The sequence below is a fragment of the Onychomys torridus genome, chromosome 11, assembly GCF_903995425.1.
Source record: "Onychomys torridus chromosome 11, mOncTor1.1, whole genome shotgun sequence".
Taxonomy (NCBI): Eukaryota; Metazoa; Chordata; class Mammalia; order Rodentia; family Cricetidae; genus Onychomys; species Onychomys torridus.
Genome location: NC_050453.1, coordinates 76,950,724 through 76,969,415, shown reverse-complemented (window position 1 = coordinate 76,969,415; position 18,692 = coordinate 76,950,724). Strand labels below are relative to the sequence as shown.

General features: G+C 41.3%; 1 protein-coding gene across 2 annotated transcripts in view; it reads left to right on the top strand.

Moving 5' to 3' along the window:
• Positions 1-18,692, top strand: part of Cntnap5 (contactin associated protein family member 5) — a 902,127-nt gene that overhangs the window by 183,221 nt on the left and 700,214 nt on the right. For both annotated transcript variants that reach the window (XM_036201821.1, XM_036201822.1), the window contains exon 3: positions 16,271-16,464. In XM_036201821.1, the coding sequence (XP_036057714.1) occupies positions 16,271-16,464 (194 nt within the window). The remainder of the gene's footprint in view (positions 1-16,270; positions 16,465-18,692) is intronic.

Here is an 18,692-nt window from a genome sequence, read left to right as displayed (position 1 = left end):
TTGCAGATCTGATTGTAGGTCATTTATCTCACTATAAGACAGATATTGATGGGAGGTATTGACAGAGGTTAATTATACCTGTCCTTTACTGGCTTGGTGGGGATCCTGGGCACCTCTACCTCAGACCAGTGTGTGTGTGAGAGGATCCTGAGGTCTTTGATGGAGTCTAAACTGAGAAGACTAAACAGAAGCTGCAGTCATGAAGTTGGAATACAGAGAATAGAACTCCCCCTCTAGCCTGGGAGCAATGTACTGGCAGGATTCTCCATTCACGGGCCCTCATCTTCCCTTAGGGATGGGCAAAGTGAGGCACTAGAGAGATTGGCACCCTAGCTCCCACTCTTGGTCCGAACCACCTGGCACCCTTGCCAGTGACATTGCTCAATTCAGAGACCAGATGTTTTGTATGGATATTGGCCAAGTGAATGTACAAGTGTTTCTGGAAGGTTTTATAATGCAACCAGAGTTACAAGCTAATGATCTGGGAGCAATAGATGAATAGCCAATGCTTCTGTGACTATTCAAGAGTTCCTCTTATATGTTAGGTATTGTACTAGAACCTTCAAATATGATTGACCAAAACAAATAGGAATACTATTTCTAAAGAGCTTATAGTTTGAGAAGACAGCTCCATTGGCTAAGTGCTTGCTTCACAAACATGAGATCCTAAGTCCATCACCCATAGAAAAGTCCAGGCCTAGTAGTGACTCAAAGGTACAAAAAATCTAGTGGAAGGACTAGAAAGATGGCTTAGTGGTTAAAAGTGCTTACTTGCTCTTCCTGGGGACCCAAGTTTGGTTCCCATCTGTCATAATGGATGGCTCACAACTTCAGCTTCAGAGGCTATGATGCCCTCTTCTGGCCTCCACAGGCATGCCACTCACATGCAAATGTCCACACATAGACACACACATACACATAAATTAAAAAAATAATAAAAATATTTTTAAAAATTAGTTTGCATAGGAAATGTAAGCACACAACCCAAGAACTCAAAGAGTCTAAAATGTATGTACAGATGAGTGGATAGAGTAAGGAATATGTGTGTATACAAATATATTCTACATAAGGGATGTATATGCACGTTATGATTACATTAGTATAAAACATGAAAGTATGGTAACATCCTGTGAATGAGTAGGCAAGTGTAAAATTTAGCAAGCCAAAAAGAATCTATGTAGCATTAATTTTGAAAATTGCAGGAAAATGATGATTTATTTTTTTTCTTCTCAGACTAGATTCATGTCCTATCAAGTCCCAAAGAAATGAGAGCCTGAACATCCCTTTGCTACATAGAGTTCTTTAAATCTCCTCTTTCATTTTATGAATGGACAGATAGCAAATATATCCACCAAAGTAGATAGTACCTTAGGTATGAAATGTTGCATATTCTGATAGCCACAAAGGAATCAAGGAGTTTTACCCTTAGTACTAGGATGTGTATCTAGGCATTCAGTCATGTTACAAACTTATGTAACATAAAACTGAAAAAAAAAAAAAAAAAACAATATGCTAGGTACCTAGTAGAAGGCCTTGCTGTTTCACCTCACAGTATGCCAACCACTTCCACAGAGGAATCACCTTTGACCCCATTTCCAAGGTGGTAGAACTTCAGCACAGAGAGGAATATCATGGCCATGCCAGAAATTCACCAAGAAATCTTCTCTTACATCCTCACTCTCATCCAGGGATAACCTCCCCATGTCTCTGTCCAGAGTATCCTCATAACTTCAGTAATGTACAGAGAAATAGATTGCATTGTTCTTATTAGTGCAATTATTTTTCAACAGGGTGTTACTGAAGCATAAGTAACAAATTACTTGTATACATTAAACTACATAGTGTGATGTTTACATATGTGTGCATTGTAAAACAGTTAACACAATCATATTAGCTGATACAGCCTTCTCTTTCCCATACTCCCTTTGGGTGTTTGTATGAGTTGGTATTTGCTTTACCGGCTCATTGAATTTCAAGTATATGATAGCAGATTGTCATAAATAAGTCACCACACTATTTCACTGGAGCCTCAGAATTTCTTCTTCTGTTGTTTCTGTGACTGGTCTTTAACTCAGGCTGGCCTGAAACTCACTTTGCAGTTGAAGATGACTTTGAACTTATGATCCCCCTGCCTCTGTATCCTCACTGCTGTGATTACAGGCTTGTATGGCCATACCTGAATTGTACAGTACTGGAGATCATGCCCTGAGCAAGCACTGTCCAATTTAGCTGCATCCTTAGTAATGTAGTATTTTCCATGACAGCAAACATTTTGGCAGCCTGTTTTAGATAGCCACATTCATTTCTCTCCTCAGGACTCACCACATACAAAATCATTGCCCCTTCTAAATATCCATTCACCAGTTTTGACACATGCTATGTACAAACAGACACACTAAAACATAGCCATCTGTCTCTAAACTAGATTTAAACTCTTACAGATTGGGGATTAAGATACACATACATTTATTTATTTTTTTATTTCCAAGGATATGGCTTAAATTGTTAAGCAATAAATGCCTGTGGAGTATGACGTTTGGTCAATTAAAGCCACAGGCCTCATAAAAATGCAAAATGAGCACATCAAGGTATATCCAACTGATTAAGAGGTGAAGCAAGAAGACAGGAAAGTTCTTCAAGAAGTAAGAGGTCTTTTGAAGAACAGAAGGAAAAGAGAAGTGTTACAATAAAAGACATAAAAGAAGTTACACAGAGAAACCCTGTCTCAAAAGAAAGTTAATGTCTGTATTCATTAAGATATTCTTAAGAGATAAAAATGTATATATGTTTAGATACATTTATTTACAGATGCATATGGACATATATGTGAAGAGACACAATAAACAATTAGTCATATAATAGATGAAACAGATATACAGGAGGAGGTTCATTGTGGTCGTGTGGTCATAGAAGCTGAGAAGGAGTCTGGTGTGCACTCTACAAACTAGAGAACTAGGGAAGCTGGTGCATCCCTGTGAGCCCAGAGCTCTGAGAATAGAGAAGGCTGATGGAGTGGCTCTTGAGATGAAGCTTGAGAATGGGTGACTGCCTCTGTAGTTCTCCAAGCCCCAAGGTGTTTGAGACTGAAAGCTTTTGGGCTAAGAACAGAAGGTAGGTGTCTCAGCCCCAGAAGAGGGGCAAATGCACCCTATCTGATCCTTCCAGGGATCACATTGTGTCTTCTCACATGGATGAAAACTGTTCTGTCCCACTAAGTGCAGTGATTAAAATGCCTGTCTCTCCCAGAGATATCATCACAGAGACAATATTTTACCAGCTATCTGAGGGTCCCTTAACTAAGTCAGGCTGATGCTTATAATTAACCATCATCACATCTTAGGTGAGAACAGAACTCTACAGGGCAGACATTCATACACTAATATGTAGCGTCCTGGTATCTGAACATCTAATCAGTTAGCAAGTAGAAAAACTTGTGGTTTGCAAAGACAGCCGGCTTGGTCTGGACAACTGGATAATTATGAAGTGGGTGCATTACAAAGGAGCCCTGGGTGCTACTGAAAGAACACACTGTTCTTCATCATGATTTCTGAGACTTGTTTTGTTTTTCTAACATAGTTCATTCATTCACTCGTGTTTCTGTCACAGTAATTAACAAATTCCTCCTGCATTGTACCAACAAGCTATCCAAACAAATGTTAGAGATTGTGCTATTATTTTCCTGAAGATGGAATCCAAGTTGTACAACATCTCATTCCCATCAATGAATCCCATTCTGCAGGCCTGCAGAAAGTCAGTGGTGAGGACTAACATTTTCTGGGAAGATATGAGAAATATCTGTTCACTACAGACAGGGCACTGATAACATTCCAAGGAAGGAGTCCACTCAGGTCTAGTTTAATGAACCACCGAGTCTGTTGAGGTTCCTTGCAGGTCTGAGGGTGAGAGGCCACTACAGGAACGTGAGGACTCATCACTAGTGAATCACTGAAGAGCCCGGCTGCATCCCTCAGCTGCTCAGCTGAGTCCAGAGTCTCGGCTCTAAACGATTACAGCTGGTCTAGCATCTGAGTGAGGCCTCGTGAATGTTGTAGGATTGTGGAACTTCATGAGACTTTCACATTGTGTTTACTTCTTGAGTCGCTGAAGCCTTCTTCCTACATCCAACAAAAATATTTTAATTCAGGGGAAATTTCTATTCGACAAGCCATGTCCTTGCACTAAGACCTGCTGAACCATTTGACATGAAGGAAGGACTTTCCTGAAAGTCTTGGGCATCATTTAAAGTATTTGAGTCTCCTGTGAACCATGTACAACCACCACCCACTGAGCATGGATAAAATATTTTATTTGCAATATATAAGAGCAGAGGTGAATATTCTCAAGTTTGAAGAAAGCACACAGCTGGTAGATGTACCCCAGCAGAGACAATGATTATCCGGGAAGTCTGGGCTCCAATCCCAACCAATAAAAGTGTAATGAGTTCCATCAAGGAAAAACCAATTTCTTAAAACATAAATAAAATAAAATAAAATAAAATAAAAATAGCACCCCTAATACAAATGTTGTGTAAATCAAAACCCAGAAACCCAGCCCAAGACCTAAGGATGTCCAGTATTGCTATCTCATCCCTGGAGGGGATTTGCTGATGGATTTGTTCTTTCACTTCCGAGGCCCCTCTAACCTTTATCTCATCTCACACAAGGAAAATGAAAAGCAAGAAAGAGCACTAATCACTCTTGAAAAGGCCTGGAAAATGCACTGAGCTGAGGTCAGTGGCCATTAACTTAGGGGCCAAATCACTCCATGTAATTACAGCTTAGGGAGGATCTCGGAGTGTCACATGTGATGTGTTTTGTGGTGAGAAAGCTCTGGAGTTGGGGGATTAAGTCAGATGGGCTTTCACAAACACTGCACAGGAAATTCAGCCTCTGCTGGCCATGTATCAAACTGCCAGATGTGATCTAAATTAGGGGAAGAATTTAAGTTACCTTGCGTGATTGAACACAAATAATCATAGAGGTTTTAGTATCCATAAGAGGAAGAATGTTCATGATTCTCTTCCTGTAAAACAGAATTCACAAATAATTATGTTTAACATCCCTTGAAAATTTAAGTCTTTTTCCTTGACTTGAATGCATATTTTTTATATATTTGTGTTTAGAAGTTCAGATCATATACTTTAGCCATGACACTTTTGTTTACATGAAGAATTTGGTTCTTTTACATCAATGTATTGTCAGCTCCCACAGTCCATGGAGGAATGAAAAGGCTTTGAGTTCTCGACTTTCTGTTTTGGCACAGAATACAATCCCCTCCCCAAACACATTCTCACATATCACACAACATATACAATACAACATACACACACACACACACACACACACACACACACACACACACACCACCACCACCACCACCACCACCACCCATCCCCCCACCACCACCACACATATATGCACACACCACCTTCCCTGGGCAGAATTAGTCATTAAGAATCCATGGAGGTCTTTGGAAGTTACTTTTCACTTTGAATCATTTGATTATGAGGAGATGAGACTGGAAAGAGTTTGGGAATCAGAGTTCATTGGTGTGATTAGCCTCATATGTTAGGTAAGAACACTGAGAACCCCATAATGGTAGCACCACCATGTCGCTTGCTTAATGACAGCTCCAGGCTCCTGTATAGACTGCCTGAGGTTGTATGATGTGGATTTTATGTCCTTAAAACAGGTTCATGCCTGGGGATGTAGCTCACTTGGTAGAGTACCTGTAATGTGCAGAAAGAGCAGGATTCATTTCCCAGTGCTGAATAAAGGAGGTGTGGCATCTCACCTGTATTTCTAACACACAAAAAGGAGGTGAAAGCTAGAGAAAGAGAAGTTCTAGGTCATCCTCAGCAACACAGACAGTTTGGGGATAGCCTGGGCTAGAGATCCAGCCTCAAAACCTAACTAACAAACCAAAGAAGAACGGTCTAAATCAGACTTAGAGAAATGGTCAACCCATTTCCTCTCCTCATGTTCATTTCTTTTCATCTCCATAAGTGCAGTGTGTCAACAGCCTAAGGGCCGCCTCCGTTTAACAGGTGATAGCTTTTACCTTAAACAGGATGACTTAAAGCACAATGAAAGAAAAGAACAGGACTGTTAAACACTGTTGTTTGTCTAGTGATTGGTAGTTTAATGTTTGTCACCATCAGAAAGAAAACAGAGACAATCCTGTGCCTCTTAAAATGCCATGAACTGAAGGGAGCCCTTACTTCTCTCCTCTGGAGAATACACAGCACCTTGTATTAACATTAGTCATGTGGTTACACCAAAATATCCCACAGATCCAACCTAATGATTTGTTATAACAGGCATCGCTTTGTGATGTTATATACATGTGTATGTGTCCTTCATCCTCCTGCCCCGTGTTTGTGTGTGTATGTGTGTGTGTGTGTGTGTGTGTGTGTGTGTCTACCCTGGGACATGAACCTAGGGTCTCATGAATGCATGCTAGGCAAACACTCTATGCTCAGCTATACCTTAAAACATATTTCCCTCTATAAACCAAGTATTCAATGCAGCCAGGCCTGTGCAGAGAGACAGACCAGTAGAGTACTACCATCTTCTTGTCAGCATCTTCTGAAGCTACTAAATCCACCCAGACTCTCAGCCAAACACAGCAGTGACCTCCAAAGCACAAAACAAAGTTAACACATCTTGCTGGTACTCTGTGTGTGTGTGTGTGTGTGTGTGTGTGTGTGTGTGTGTGTATGAGCACGTGCATATATGGGCTTGCATGCCTAAGCAAATGTGTGCATATGCATTCAGAGACCACAAACCAACCCTGAGTGTCACTCCTCAGTGGCCATCCTTTTTATTTTTTAAGATGGGGTCTCTCACTGGACTGGAACTTACCAGTTTGCCAGACAAATCCCAAGAAATTTCCTGTCCCCACCTCCCCAGCTCTGGGATTATTTTGTCGTCACTCCTTGCTTTTTAAATGTGGGAATCAAAATCAAGTAAAGATGCTTGTCCCACAAGTGCTCCATCAATGGTGTTAACTTCCAAGTACTCATCATAGAATTTATATAGAAGGAGGGAAATTATTTGTTCCAAGTCCCAAAAGGAAACTGTAACCCTTTTAACTAAAAAGACAGACTTAGATTGGGCAGTGAATTTATTATACAAGAAAAAAAATGTTTAATGTACTATGCATAAGCATATAAAAATTGTTGGTAATGGGCTAAAGATTTAAGTGGTAATGTCAACAAAACTTGTCATTTTAAATGACAAAGGTTTCATATCTCCATTTGCCTTTCAAAGATATTTAAAAGGTAGATTATTTTTCTTATATGTGCCCCAAATCAGAAATACTATATTACAGTGTTGTTAAATCTTCTACACTGTTTTACTTATGGATGGAACTAAATAATTATAAATGAATCAAATAAGCTGAAAATAATTCACTGAAATCCACCAAGAGTACCTTAGGCCTGAGCAGTAGATATCAACTAGTGTTGTGACTTACCAAATTTAAATGGAGCTAAGCAACTCATTATATGAGAAAAATTCTAGAGCAACTATTTTGATAGAAACTTCTTCGAATTCAGAAATGTATAATTGTGTCATACCATACAGTAGTCAGTCACCATATAAAGCAATTGAGTATCATGGCTGGAAAATAGCTAATTTGATAAAGTGTTTGCTTTGAAAGCTTGAGACCCTGTGTTTGTTGCACAGAGCCCACATAAAAAGCTGAGTATTGTAGAATACATAGGTAATACCAGAACTGTGGAGGTAGAGACAGGATGAATCCTTGGGCTTGTAGACTCCACAGCCTAGAGAAACAAGTGAATTACAGACCAATGAGAGACCCTGTCCCAAAAATAAGGTGGACAGCTCCTGAGAAATGATGGACAAGTTTGACCACTGATCTCCATACAGGTGCATATATGTGTACTGGTAAATACACACACACACACACACACACACACACACACACACACACACACACTGACAGAGAGAAAGAGATTGAGCATTGAGGTGTATCTGGTTTCAACAACGAAGTCCAGTCAGTTTTATCTCATTTAAATCTAGATATTCAGTATCATGTTGAACTATTAATCAGTCTTCAAACTTTTATATGCATGGCCATCCAACATATTTATATAAATGGATGGCTGTTTTATGTGTGTATGAAGAAATTTTGGGTCTAGAAAGGGAACTAATATGAGGCATTCTTAATTAAAACTAAACTGGAAATCTTTTGAGCCTCAGTGGCTGCTTCATAATATCACATGTAACTTCTGGCCTGTGAAATAGAAAGATAAGCATTTTCAGTATACTGTGGCCTTAATCGCCTCACTCTTCCAAAGATGAAAGCCATTGGTTTTTTGAGGGGGCACTGAAGCAGATTGTCTTTTGGGGCAACACATTTCCTAGAAGAGGTATTAACGCTGTAGACAGACAGAAGTGTGGTGTGCTCTGATAGAGCTCAATTTCATATGGCAAACCAGAGGTCTCTTTTTATAGGTTTCAGAGGAAGGAGGATGCAGTTGATGTGTATTTCACAGCACAACCTGCAACCAGACTGCCTCTGATTGCCAGGAGGCAGGGAGAGAGGGGTCCTGCATGGTAGGGAATAAACACAACTGGGAGGATGTGGCAGATGAGTGCTTGATGAGCACATCTAGTAAAGATATTCATTACACCATCAGCCCTCTGATGTCCCAGATTCCTGCAGCGTCAGCCTGGAAATGCCCTGAAGAAAGTGAGACTGAAATTTGAATGTCTAGTACGCTCCAAAATCCTGGAACCTGGAGAGTCTTCTAAAGGGTTACACATTCACAGACAGGCTCTATGTATGGCACTTCCGAGCTGCAGCATGTGGGCATAGCCTGATTAGCCCCGACCCCAAACTTCACAGAAACTGTTCACTGAAGGACACCACAGCCAAGTTGCCTGAGCCACAAGCACTTCAAAATTATAATATTTCACAAACAGACACACGACTGAGCAGTGGCATCCATGGAGCCTGCTTGTGTCCACATCTCTCTCTCTCCACCACCTGACTTCATCATTTAGTCACAAAGTCAGAACATTAGAAACAATGAGGTGATGTTGAAGAGATTTGTGAGGGTGCAATTCCTGGGGAAGTGTAGTGAGGGAAGGATGGAGGAGCGAGAAGAAACACAGCTTCTTCTCATGGCAAGAGGAAGGCCTAGATCACGGGGGGCTCCATACAATCATACACAGTAAGACAGCCAGCGCTACATTGTGGAAGGTGTATTGTTCCACAATGGGCTGAGATGTGCAGGAGGCAAACAGGCTTCTTTTTAGACAGAGTAAGTCTCAGAACAGTTGTGCTGACTAATTTTATGCCAATTTGATACAAGTTAGAGTCATCAGAGAGGAGGGAGCCTCAGTTGAGAAAATGAGCCCATAAGATTGGGCTTTAGGCAAGCCTGCAGGACATTTTTTTAATTGGTGATTGATATGGGCAGGCCCAGCGCATTGTGGGAGGGGCCGTCCTTAGGCTGGTACTCCTGGGTTCTATAAGAAAGCAAGCTGAGCAAACCATGAGGAGCAAGATAGTAAGCAGCACTCTGTCATGGTCTCTGCATCAGCTCCTGCCTCCAGGTTCCTGTCGTGAATGCTTTTGAAGATGAAGAGTTTTATGGAACTGTGAGTGAAATAAACTCTTTCCTTCCCCCAAGTTGTTTCTCATCATGGTATTTCATCACCACAATAGTAACCCTAGCTAAGACAACAGTGCATAGCTCTGGCAGTCAACCAGCTCTCGCAGTTGAGGGACAATTTACTTGCTAGGAAATACTCAGAGGCAAAGAACTACAGCAGAAAAACCCCCCACACTGATGCTACTTCTTTCCCTCTTTGCTCAAGGATGCCTTTGATTCTGCCCACCACCATGCATCCCATAGTCACTCCCTGTGATGGCAGCAGAACTCTGATTTACTCAGACACAGGGCTCCAGGATGTGCCACGGGCTGCCTTTCCCACAATTCATTCACCTTCACTGGTCTCCTCATATCATTTACAGATAAATTATTTGCACTGAAGTCTTTGCCTCTTGGTTGATTGCTAGGAGACCTAGATTAACACATACCCCAAAGCATTCTCCCAGCTTTGCTCTGCTGGCAAACAGCCCTTGACTACAACTGGGTCTGGTTCAGACAAAGGTGTCCATCCTGTCCATGAGTCTCCTGTGATAAACCCCTTTGCTTCTCTCTGCAAAATGGCCTCAAACAGTCCCGTCCCAGGGGTCCTTACACATTTTTAAAAAAATTTTAACCTATAGATTTAGTTTTATTTTTGTATATATGTCTTCGTGCATATGTGCCTCTTATCTGCAGAGGCCAGAAGAGGGCATGGGATGCAATGGAGACAGATTTACAGACATTTGTGAGCTGCCTGATGTAGGTGTTAGGAACCTTGTAAGTCCTCCAAAAGAGCAATAAGTAGACCATCTCTCCACCCTACCCTACAGGATTTGGGCCTTTTTAAAGTCCACACTGGGTATTTGGTGAAGTTCCCAATTGGTTTCCTTATGGAGTTTTGTTAGTCCCTAAACTAGAAGTGCGGGACATGTGTGATTGTCAGTTGCAGCATCCTGTCATACTAAACCTGTCCAGAAGCACAAGAAGCATGTGTATGTGTCATCCAACGTTGTCCCAGCCTTGGGGGACTTTGCTCAGCCTGGATCCTGTTTTATATGGATGTGGGTGTTCTGAAGAGAGGAGTGGATGCCCTTCTGAATGTGAGGCGTAACTTAGATGAACCAGGTTCAGGGAGAGACCCTGTCTCAAAAATATGGAGAATGTTACAGGAAGACACACAACACTGGCCTCTGACTTTCACACACATATGTACCAACATCCAAATGCATATATGCATAGACATGAACATACAAATGCACCATGCACACACAAAATAAAACAATAAAATAAAATAAGCCAATCTGTGTGCTTGAAACATATTAGGTGTGTCCTAACTGATTATGTCAGCTGGTCTTGTACAGATGGAGTCTATTTTGGTATGTATGCTATTCAGTATCTCTGAAAAGAATCCACGCTGTGCCATTTCCAATGTGTGGCATCCATTGATTCTCATTTCCATTTCTGAGCTTGAAATGGAAATCGGCAGAAAGAGAGAGTTCTGCACTTCCCCACAAGTTGTCCTGGTTCATACCCAGAGTCTATCACAGCCTGTATTCAGGCTGTTTCACAGCACTGTGGCATAGAAAGCTGAAGGAGAGATTTACATGGGTGAGGAGACACATGTTTTTCATCTTATTTAATGTTTGATTATAATTCTATATGTGAGTCTTTTACACTTGCTTAAGATTTTAGTCATTGTAAACTTGAGGAACAAACTCAAAGTCAGAAGAACTGAGTAAAATTCTCTAGTTAAATCCTCTAGACTAGCTCTGATCCCAGTTTATTATTCCCTGACACATAGAAACAAAAATAGCATTCCTAGGAACTTGGAGGATATATCTTAGGGTTTCTATTGCTGTGAAGAGACCCCATGACCATGGCAATTCTTATAAAGGAAAACACTTAACCAGGGCTGGTTTTCCATTCCAGAGGTTTAGTCCACTATCATGGCAGGACATGACAGTGCTCAGACAGACATGGTGCAGGAAAAGGAGCTGAGAGTTCTACATCTTGATGCACAGGTGGCAGAAGCAAACAGTGTGTCACTGAGCATAGCTTGTACAAAGGAGAGGGCAAAGGCCACCTCCACAGTGATGTGCATGTCCTCTAACAATGCCACACCTCTTAATAGCATCACTCTCCATAGGGCCATTTTTTTTTTCCAAACCACTACAGGATAGTCCAGTGGGTAAATGTTACCTGCTGCCAAGCCTGAGGGGCCTGAGTTTAATATCTGTGCTCTACATGGTGGAAGGATACACAAGCCTACCTCTGTCCTACAAATGGGCACCATGGGATACACACACACACCACATAAACTTACATGCATACATGTACACATTAATACAGTAAATTATTTTTTCAAATGAAACACAATCATTGATTTCCGAGAGAGACACTGGAGAGGAGAGGGTGAAGCCTGATGTACAGCTAAGGTGGAAACAGATGATAAGTGAGATAAGAGTGACCATTAGTGCTTGAGAGCAAAGAATTCTGGGGCTGGATACTCATTGTCTGAACTGGAACCCCTGTTTCGTCAATTGTGGGTCGTAAGAGGTTGGATAGGCTGCCTGACTCCTAGTGCTGTGAGTACAGGTGGGAGAGCCTCCTGTAACCTAACCTTGGAAGCAGATCTGAGTGCAGAGCCAGGTCTCTGTTCACACTAATGTCTAGTTGCACCACATTCTCTGAAAAACATGAAACCTGAAGTTAGCAGCCTAGCGGAGAGGCTCAGATATAAGTGAATTGGTAGTTAGCCAATATGCACAAAGCCCTGATTAGATTCCCTACACTACACCTATGAGGCCAGCACTCAGGAGGTGTAAGCAAGAGAATTGGGAGTTCAAGGTCATCCTCAGATACATAAGGAGTTTGAGGCCAGCCTGGGCTACATGGGGCCTGTTCTTATATATATATTATATGTCCATATGTATACACACACACACACATACACACACACACATATATATAATGTCAACAGTCCAGTATGCAGTAGGTGAGGCTTTTAGGTTGTTAGAAATGAAATCAGACTAAGTCTTACAATCATCCTTGATTTTACATATGGAAAAGTATGGCTGAACTCTGAATATTGCACATATTTATGGTGTGATCATTTTTTTTTTTATTTCCAACTTAAAAGATAGGTCATCAGGTAAAGGCACCTACTTTCAAGCCTAACGGTCCGAGTTATGCCCTGGAACCCACATGATAGAAGAAAAAAACCAAATTCCAAAAACTGTCTTCCAGCCTTCTTCTGCACACCTGGGCACACATGTATTCAAAGATGGACAAACACACAGAGAGAGTAAATAAATAAAAAATAATAGATAAATACAGGTTTTTACACTTTCTTGAAATAGAAATTTCTTTCAAATGCTTTGAAGTGTAAACTGCAGGACTGATGACAGTCCTCATATTCAGAAATCAGAGTCATCAGCTGTGACTATGGACAACACTGCCTCAGTTGGCATTTTGACTTCAACTTCCATGTATTTGTGTTCATGTTCACTGAATTTTTAAATAATTCAGAAATAGTAATGGGCAAGCACATAGTTTGTTTTAGAAAGACTACACATTTCTTGAGGTCACCCTCATAATTTTCCAAAATATATTTACTGTTTGGCTAATAAAATGTTTGCTGTGACAACCACAGAACACTGAGAGTCTATCTATTAGCTGCAATGTGTGAGGGGGGGGTCTTCAATACCAGGGAAAAAGGCCTAGGTAATTATTAGCCAGGGAATGTTCCTTCATGCTAAGTACTTAAGCTGAGGCTGGAAGGTTCAGAATGTGCTTAACTTCATCTGTTAATGAATGCTCACAGCGACTGTTCCATTCTGGTTCACTTTCAGGAGGGTTAACAAAGTGAGATGGGGTTTTCTCCCCCTTACTCCAATTAAAAGGAAAATACTATTTTCTTCAGACATTCTTGAAGAAATCATCTTATGTTAAATACCTGGTAGTTTAGTTTTGGCTTTGGTTTATTTAACTGATTCTTTTTTACAAAGCTACACACTTACTGCTACATTTTTTTTTTTTATAAAGGTACACACTTACTGCTACACTTTCCTTTTTTATGTGAATGTGTGGCATGCTTGAATGTCTGTATGTGTGTCTGCATGTGTATGTGAAGATACATGTTCATATATACAGGTGTGCATATTGAGGACCAAGGCTCTGTAACCTGGGTATCCTGTTCAGTTGCTTTCTACTTCTTATATGGATGAAATAATCTCTCACCTAAGCCAGGTGCTCACTGACCCTGCTAGTCTAGCATGCCTGTTTGCTTGGGAAGCAAACACTTTCTTCACTTCCTGTGCACTGAGATTACAATTAAGCCAGCACACCTGCCTAGAATTTACATGAGTACTGGCACCCAAACTCCCATCTTGCATTGTGTGCACATTACCTGTTGAGCCATCACCATAGTCCTATTTTCTTCTGTTTTAATATAATATCTTACATGTAAATATTTATTTTTTAAAAAGGTCTAAAGCATGATTAAGAAGTTCAGTTGAAGATTGTTGGCAATGAAAAGAAAATTATGAATGCTTGAAGATTTTCACTGCAATCTAGTAAACATCACTCAAAAGGGCAAGTGTCTACATTATTCTGCCCACTCTTAAATTTGTGTGTGTCATTTTACACTTTTATCTTTTCCCATGTATAATTTATAATGCACTTATCCAATGGATATACTAAAAGGAAATGTTACATGCAAAAACATTAGCATACAAATCAATCTTTCTTTAACTACTCAGAAACTGTGGTTCCAACAATATCTAGACCTTGTTCACAGTATCCATCCTGGAAAAGCAAGAGCACCTGGCAGAGGGGACCTGGAAATCCACTTACAGCTTATTTTTGAGAAATTGGTCTTGTGGTTACAGTTGTAATAATATGGAAAGCTACAGAAAATGGTTACCCCATGTACCCCCCACATGCATGTCACCCTCTCACTACAGAAAGAGGGGGAAGTATCAGTGTACCATACTACCTATCTTGTTGATGTCATACCCAGTACTCAGAACACATTTCAAAGTAGATGGCAATCACATGCCTTTCTCCTTCCCTGCTTTGAATCTTATTATTAATAATAATAAGAAATAAAATTATAATAATAAAAATACTTATTAATAATAAATAAAAAGAAGCTTGTTAAAGAAGAATATTAGAGAGTATCTGATACTGGAAGACAGTCCTCAAATCCTACATATGTCTTAAGATCAGGAGGGCTTCTGCCTTACTTCCCCCAGCTCCCAGATCTGCATAGTCACATACAGTGAGGGACTGTGCAGTGGGGACCAGGATACAGAAAGTCCCTGAGCTGCCAAGCCGTGATGTGAGTGAACGCTCTTCCACTTGGTGGGAGATAAAAAAGAGCATCACGGGAACAGCGTGTAAGTTGAAGGAAAAGGTGAATCTATTACTTATTCTCCTAAGCTCAGTAGCCTTCTCACCGCCTGTTCTGAGAAAAAATGGCTGGTTTTCACCACGTAACTGTCCATCTTATAGGACACTCTTTGATGCTCCTCACCCCAGTTTCCAGAGGATTTAAGAATTCAGCAGTCAGTAAAGGTTCATATTGATTTATTTTTTTCCTACTTGAGATGGAGACAGAAACTTAAGCCACAAGTCTTCCAATTCCATGAGAATGAATATTTATTATCTACAAAGTTTATAATTTGTGAATAGTCTAGGAGCCAAGCAGCTGTTGAAAAGTCCGTGTGTGCCTGGGTGCAGCAGGCTACATATGAAATGTGCAGTGTGCTTCCTCGTGTCCTGAGAGTGTGCATGCACCATTCCCTCCTCTGTTCCCTATGATAAGTGAGAGAATAGTGACTGTTAGTGCTTCCTCATGTCCTGAGATGTGCATTCACCATTCCCTCCTCTGTTCCCTATGATAAGTGAGAGAATAGTGACTGTTAGTGCTTCCTCTTGTCCTGAGATGTGCATTCACCATTCCCTCCTCTGTTCCCTATGATAAGTGAGAGAAGTGACTGTTAGTGCTTCCTCTTGTCCTGAGAGTGTGCATACACCATTCCCTCCTCTGTTCCCTATGATAAGTGAGAGAAGTGACTGTTAGTGCTTCCCACCCTTTCCAGGCATGGTCTGCTGGCCGCAGCTTCCAGCTTCCCTGTCTGTGTACTGAAAGGCCTTTCTGAACACCTCCTAAGACAGCTGCCCCCTGTACCACCATTGTAACTTCCGTCTTCCTCTTGTGGGGGTTCCTCGCAAGCTTTCATAGGATTTTCCTTTCCCTTTCACCCAGCATTCTCCTCATGAAGAATAAAGGTTAAATGAACACATGATGCCCATGAACAGGCCAATTAATGTCTTCTTTCACCTTTGTTCCCATAATGAGATACGGGTGAATTCCCTGGTGGATTCATAATACAAATTCAGACAGAGAGAAGAAAGAAGTGAAAGAGGAGGGAATGGAAAGAGACTCTGTAAACACCGCACTTGCAGGGAACCTGGACCCTTGGGTTACAGGATGGAAATTTGGCTCTGAAAGTACTGGGAGATAGGTTCAGAGGCAGGGAACAATGGTGCCTTAGTGGAACCTAGTTTCATTGATCTTTGACATACGAAACAGTGACTTTCTTAGGCATTATTACCAGTCTCTCTTTCATCCTATTCCAGGAACTGGTGGTTGGTCCCCAGCAGATTCCAATGCCCAACAGTGGCTCCAGATGGACCTGGGCAACAGAGTGGAGATCACGGCAGTGGCCACACAGGGAAGATACGGGAGCTCTGACTGGGTGACAAGCTATGGCCTGATGTTCAGCGACACAGGGCACAACTGGGAGCAGTACAAGCAAGAAGACAGCATCTGGGTAGGAAATCCTTTGTCTTCCAGTGAATAACAGATGTGCTAATGCTGGCCAGTGAGTGTTTCTGGCATCTTGCTGTCCCCAGACTGGTGGGGAGGGGGCTTAATCATTGTCCTGCTCCCATTGAGAAAATAATGAAATCACTTCTAGACCCTGGTGCCAGTGTAACTCTCTCCCCAGGAAAATCAGAGTGTCATCTGGAGAGAGTTCAGTGTGCTCCTCCCTTTCTTACGTCTTGATGTATTTTTTATAGAATCTGTTATGTCATCTGTAAAAACAGAGAACCACACTGACAAAACCTGTCAGTGAGACTGTGCTGTTTGCTCTTGTTTTCTTTCCTTTGTGATGCTGTGGTAAAATTCTACCAATGGCAGCAAGGGAAGTGGGAAAGGGCTGATTTTCGCTTAGGATTCAAGGTTACTATCCATCATGGCAGCAGGAGGGTGAGGGGCCTGGTCACGTGGCATCCATAATCAGAAGGAACAATCAATGTTTTGCTAGTGCTCAGCTCACTTTCTCCACTGTTATACAGTCCAGGATCCTAGCCAGAGGATGCTGCCACCCACAGTGGAAAGATATTCCCATGTACATTAGAACCATCACGATAGTTTCCTACAGACATGCTCACAGGCTCGTCTCTCAACTGACACTAGAATCTGTCAAATTGACAATTACCATCATATTGGTTGAAGATATATGTCTGCTTATCTGTTTAAGTATATATCAGACATTTTACATAACTTGCCTAAATAACTGAACAGTGTCACTTGTCGAAGGTCACTAAGCGTGGGATTTGTCCTGGGGAATCTGTGCTCTTGTCTGACTGTGTTGACCAGCCATCATTCAAGGCTGTAAAAACATTCAAATATAGAAAACATGGCAGGGCTGGAGAGATGGCTCAGAGGTTAAGAGCACTGACTGCTCTTCCAAAGGTCATGAGTTCAATTCCCAGCAACCACATGGTGGCTCACAACCATCTGTAATGAGATCTGGTGCCCTCTTCTGGTCATACATGCTGTATACATAATAAAGTAAATAAATCTTAAAAAAAAAAACAAAAGAAAGAAAGAAAGAAAACATGGCATAGTTTAGAATTATGCTGGCACTGTGAGTAATGACCAGTTTGGGAGTAATGCACCTGCTCTGAGTTATAAAACAGCTTTCTTCCCTGCTGCAGCCCCAACATCTGACCTTAGACACATGACCTTCATGTAAGCCAACGGTGGTCAGGAAACTGTAAGGAAAAGAAAGCAGGGGCGGGAGTGAGCACAGGGTTGCTCTACCTGAAGTTGTCTCGAGAGGATGGATTTGGGGTTTAGAAAGACGGCTCAGCAGTCACTGTGCTCACCATCGAAGGGTGGGGATGGAGTCCAGATCCCCAGAACCCACAGAAAAGTCAGGTAGATGTGATGGCATCCTTAGAGTCTCCCAAAACATGCTGGCTAGCCAGACTCACCAGAAAGACAATAGACACTGCCAAAGTAGATAAAGAGTGACAGAGAAACATACCCGGAGTCAACCTTAGGCCTCTGCACACAGGTGTACACATGTGTAAACATATATGCATGCATAAACATATATGTAAATATCAGAAAAAGGAAACTTCATGCTTTGAACAAAATATCATAAACAATTGCTGCTTTTGGTTTAGGAGAAAAACACCACCAATTTTTTTCTAAAAGAACGTGAAATGGGAAGACATGGTGCTGGTTCTCACACTCTTTTCCCCACAGAACCTTTGTCTGCATCCCTGAATTCATCACTCCATCTTTCAGTGTTAACCCAACCTTGCAAAAAGAATGTGTGTTAGCTGCCTTGATGCTTGCTGCCTATCCACCACCTGGGTCTCTAATTGAGACTAGGGGTAAAGTAAGCATTCAGATTTCTTACTAAATGGAATATTGAATATTATTGTTGTTATCTTTACTTGGGTCACTTATGATATCAGTTGCAATATTCTCACAGAGCATGGTTTTTCATTTTGAAAAGACTCTTTGGAGGATCTTCTATTTTGTTTCTCAATATTGAAGCCCACATCAATTTTTACAGATTTGTGCTTGGTTTACGGTTCAGTTTGGAGTAAGAAATAAGCAGTCCTCTGCCCGGGAAACCATTTGAAACTTTTATGTTGACTTTAGAGGGGAAAATAGATGTGGGATTATTTATTTTCCCTGGGGTTTTCAATCAGAACTGGTTGTTTTCAGATGGGGTTGCAGTTTTGAGTCATTTTG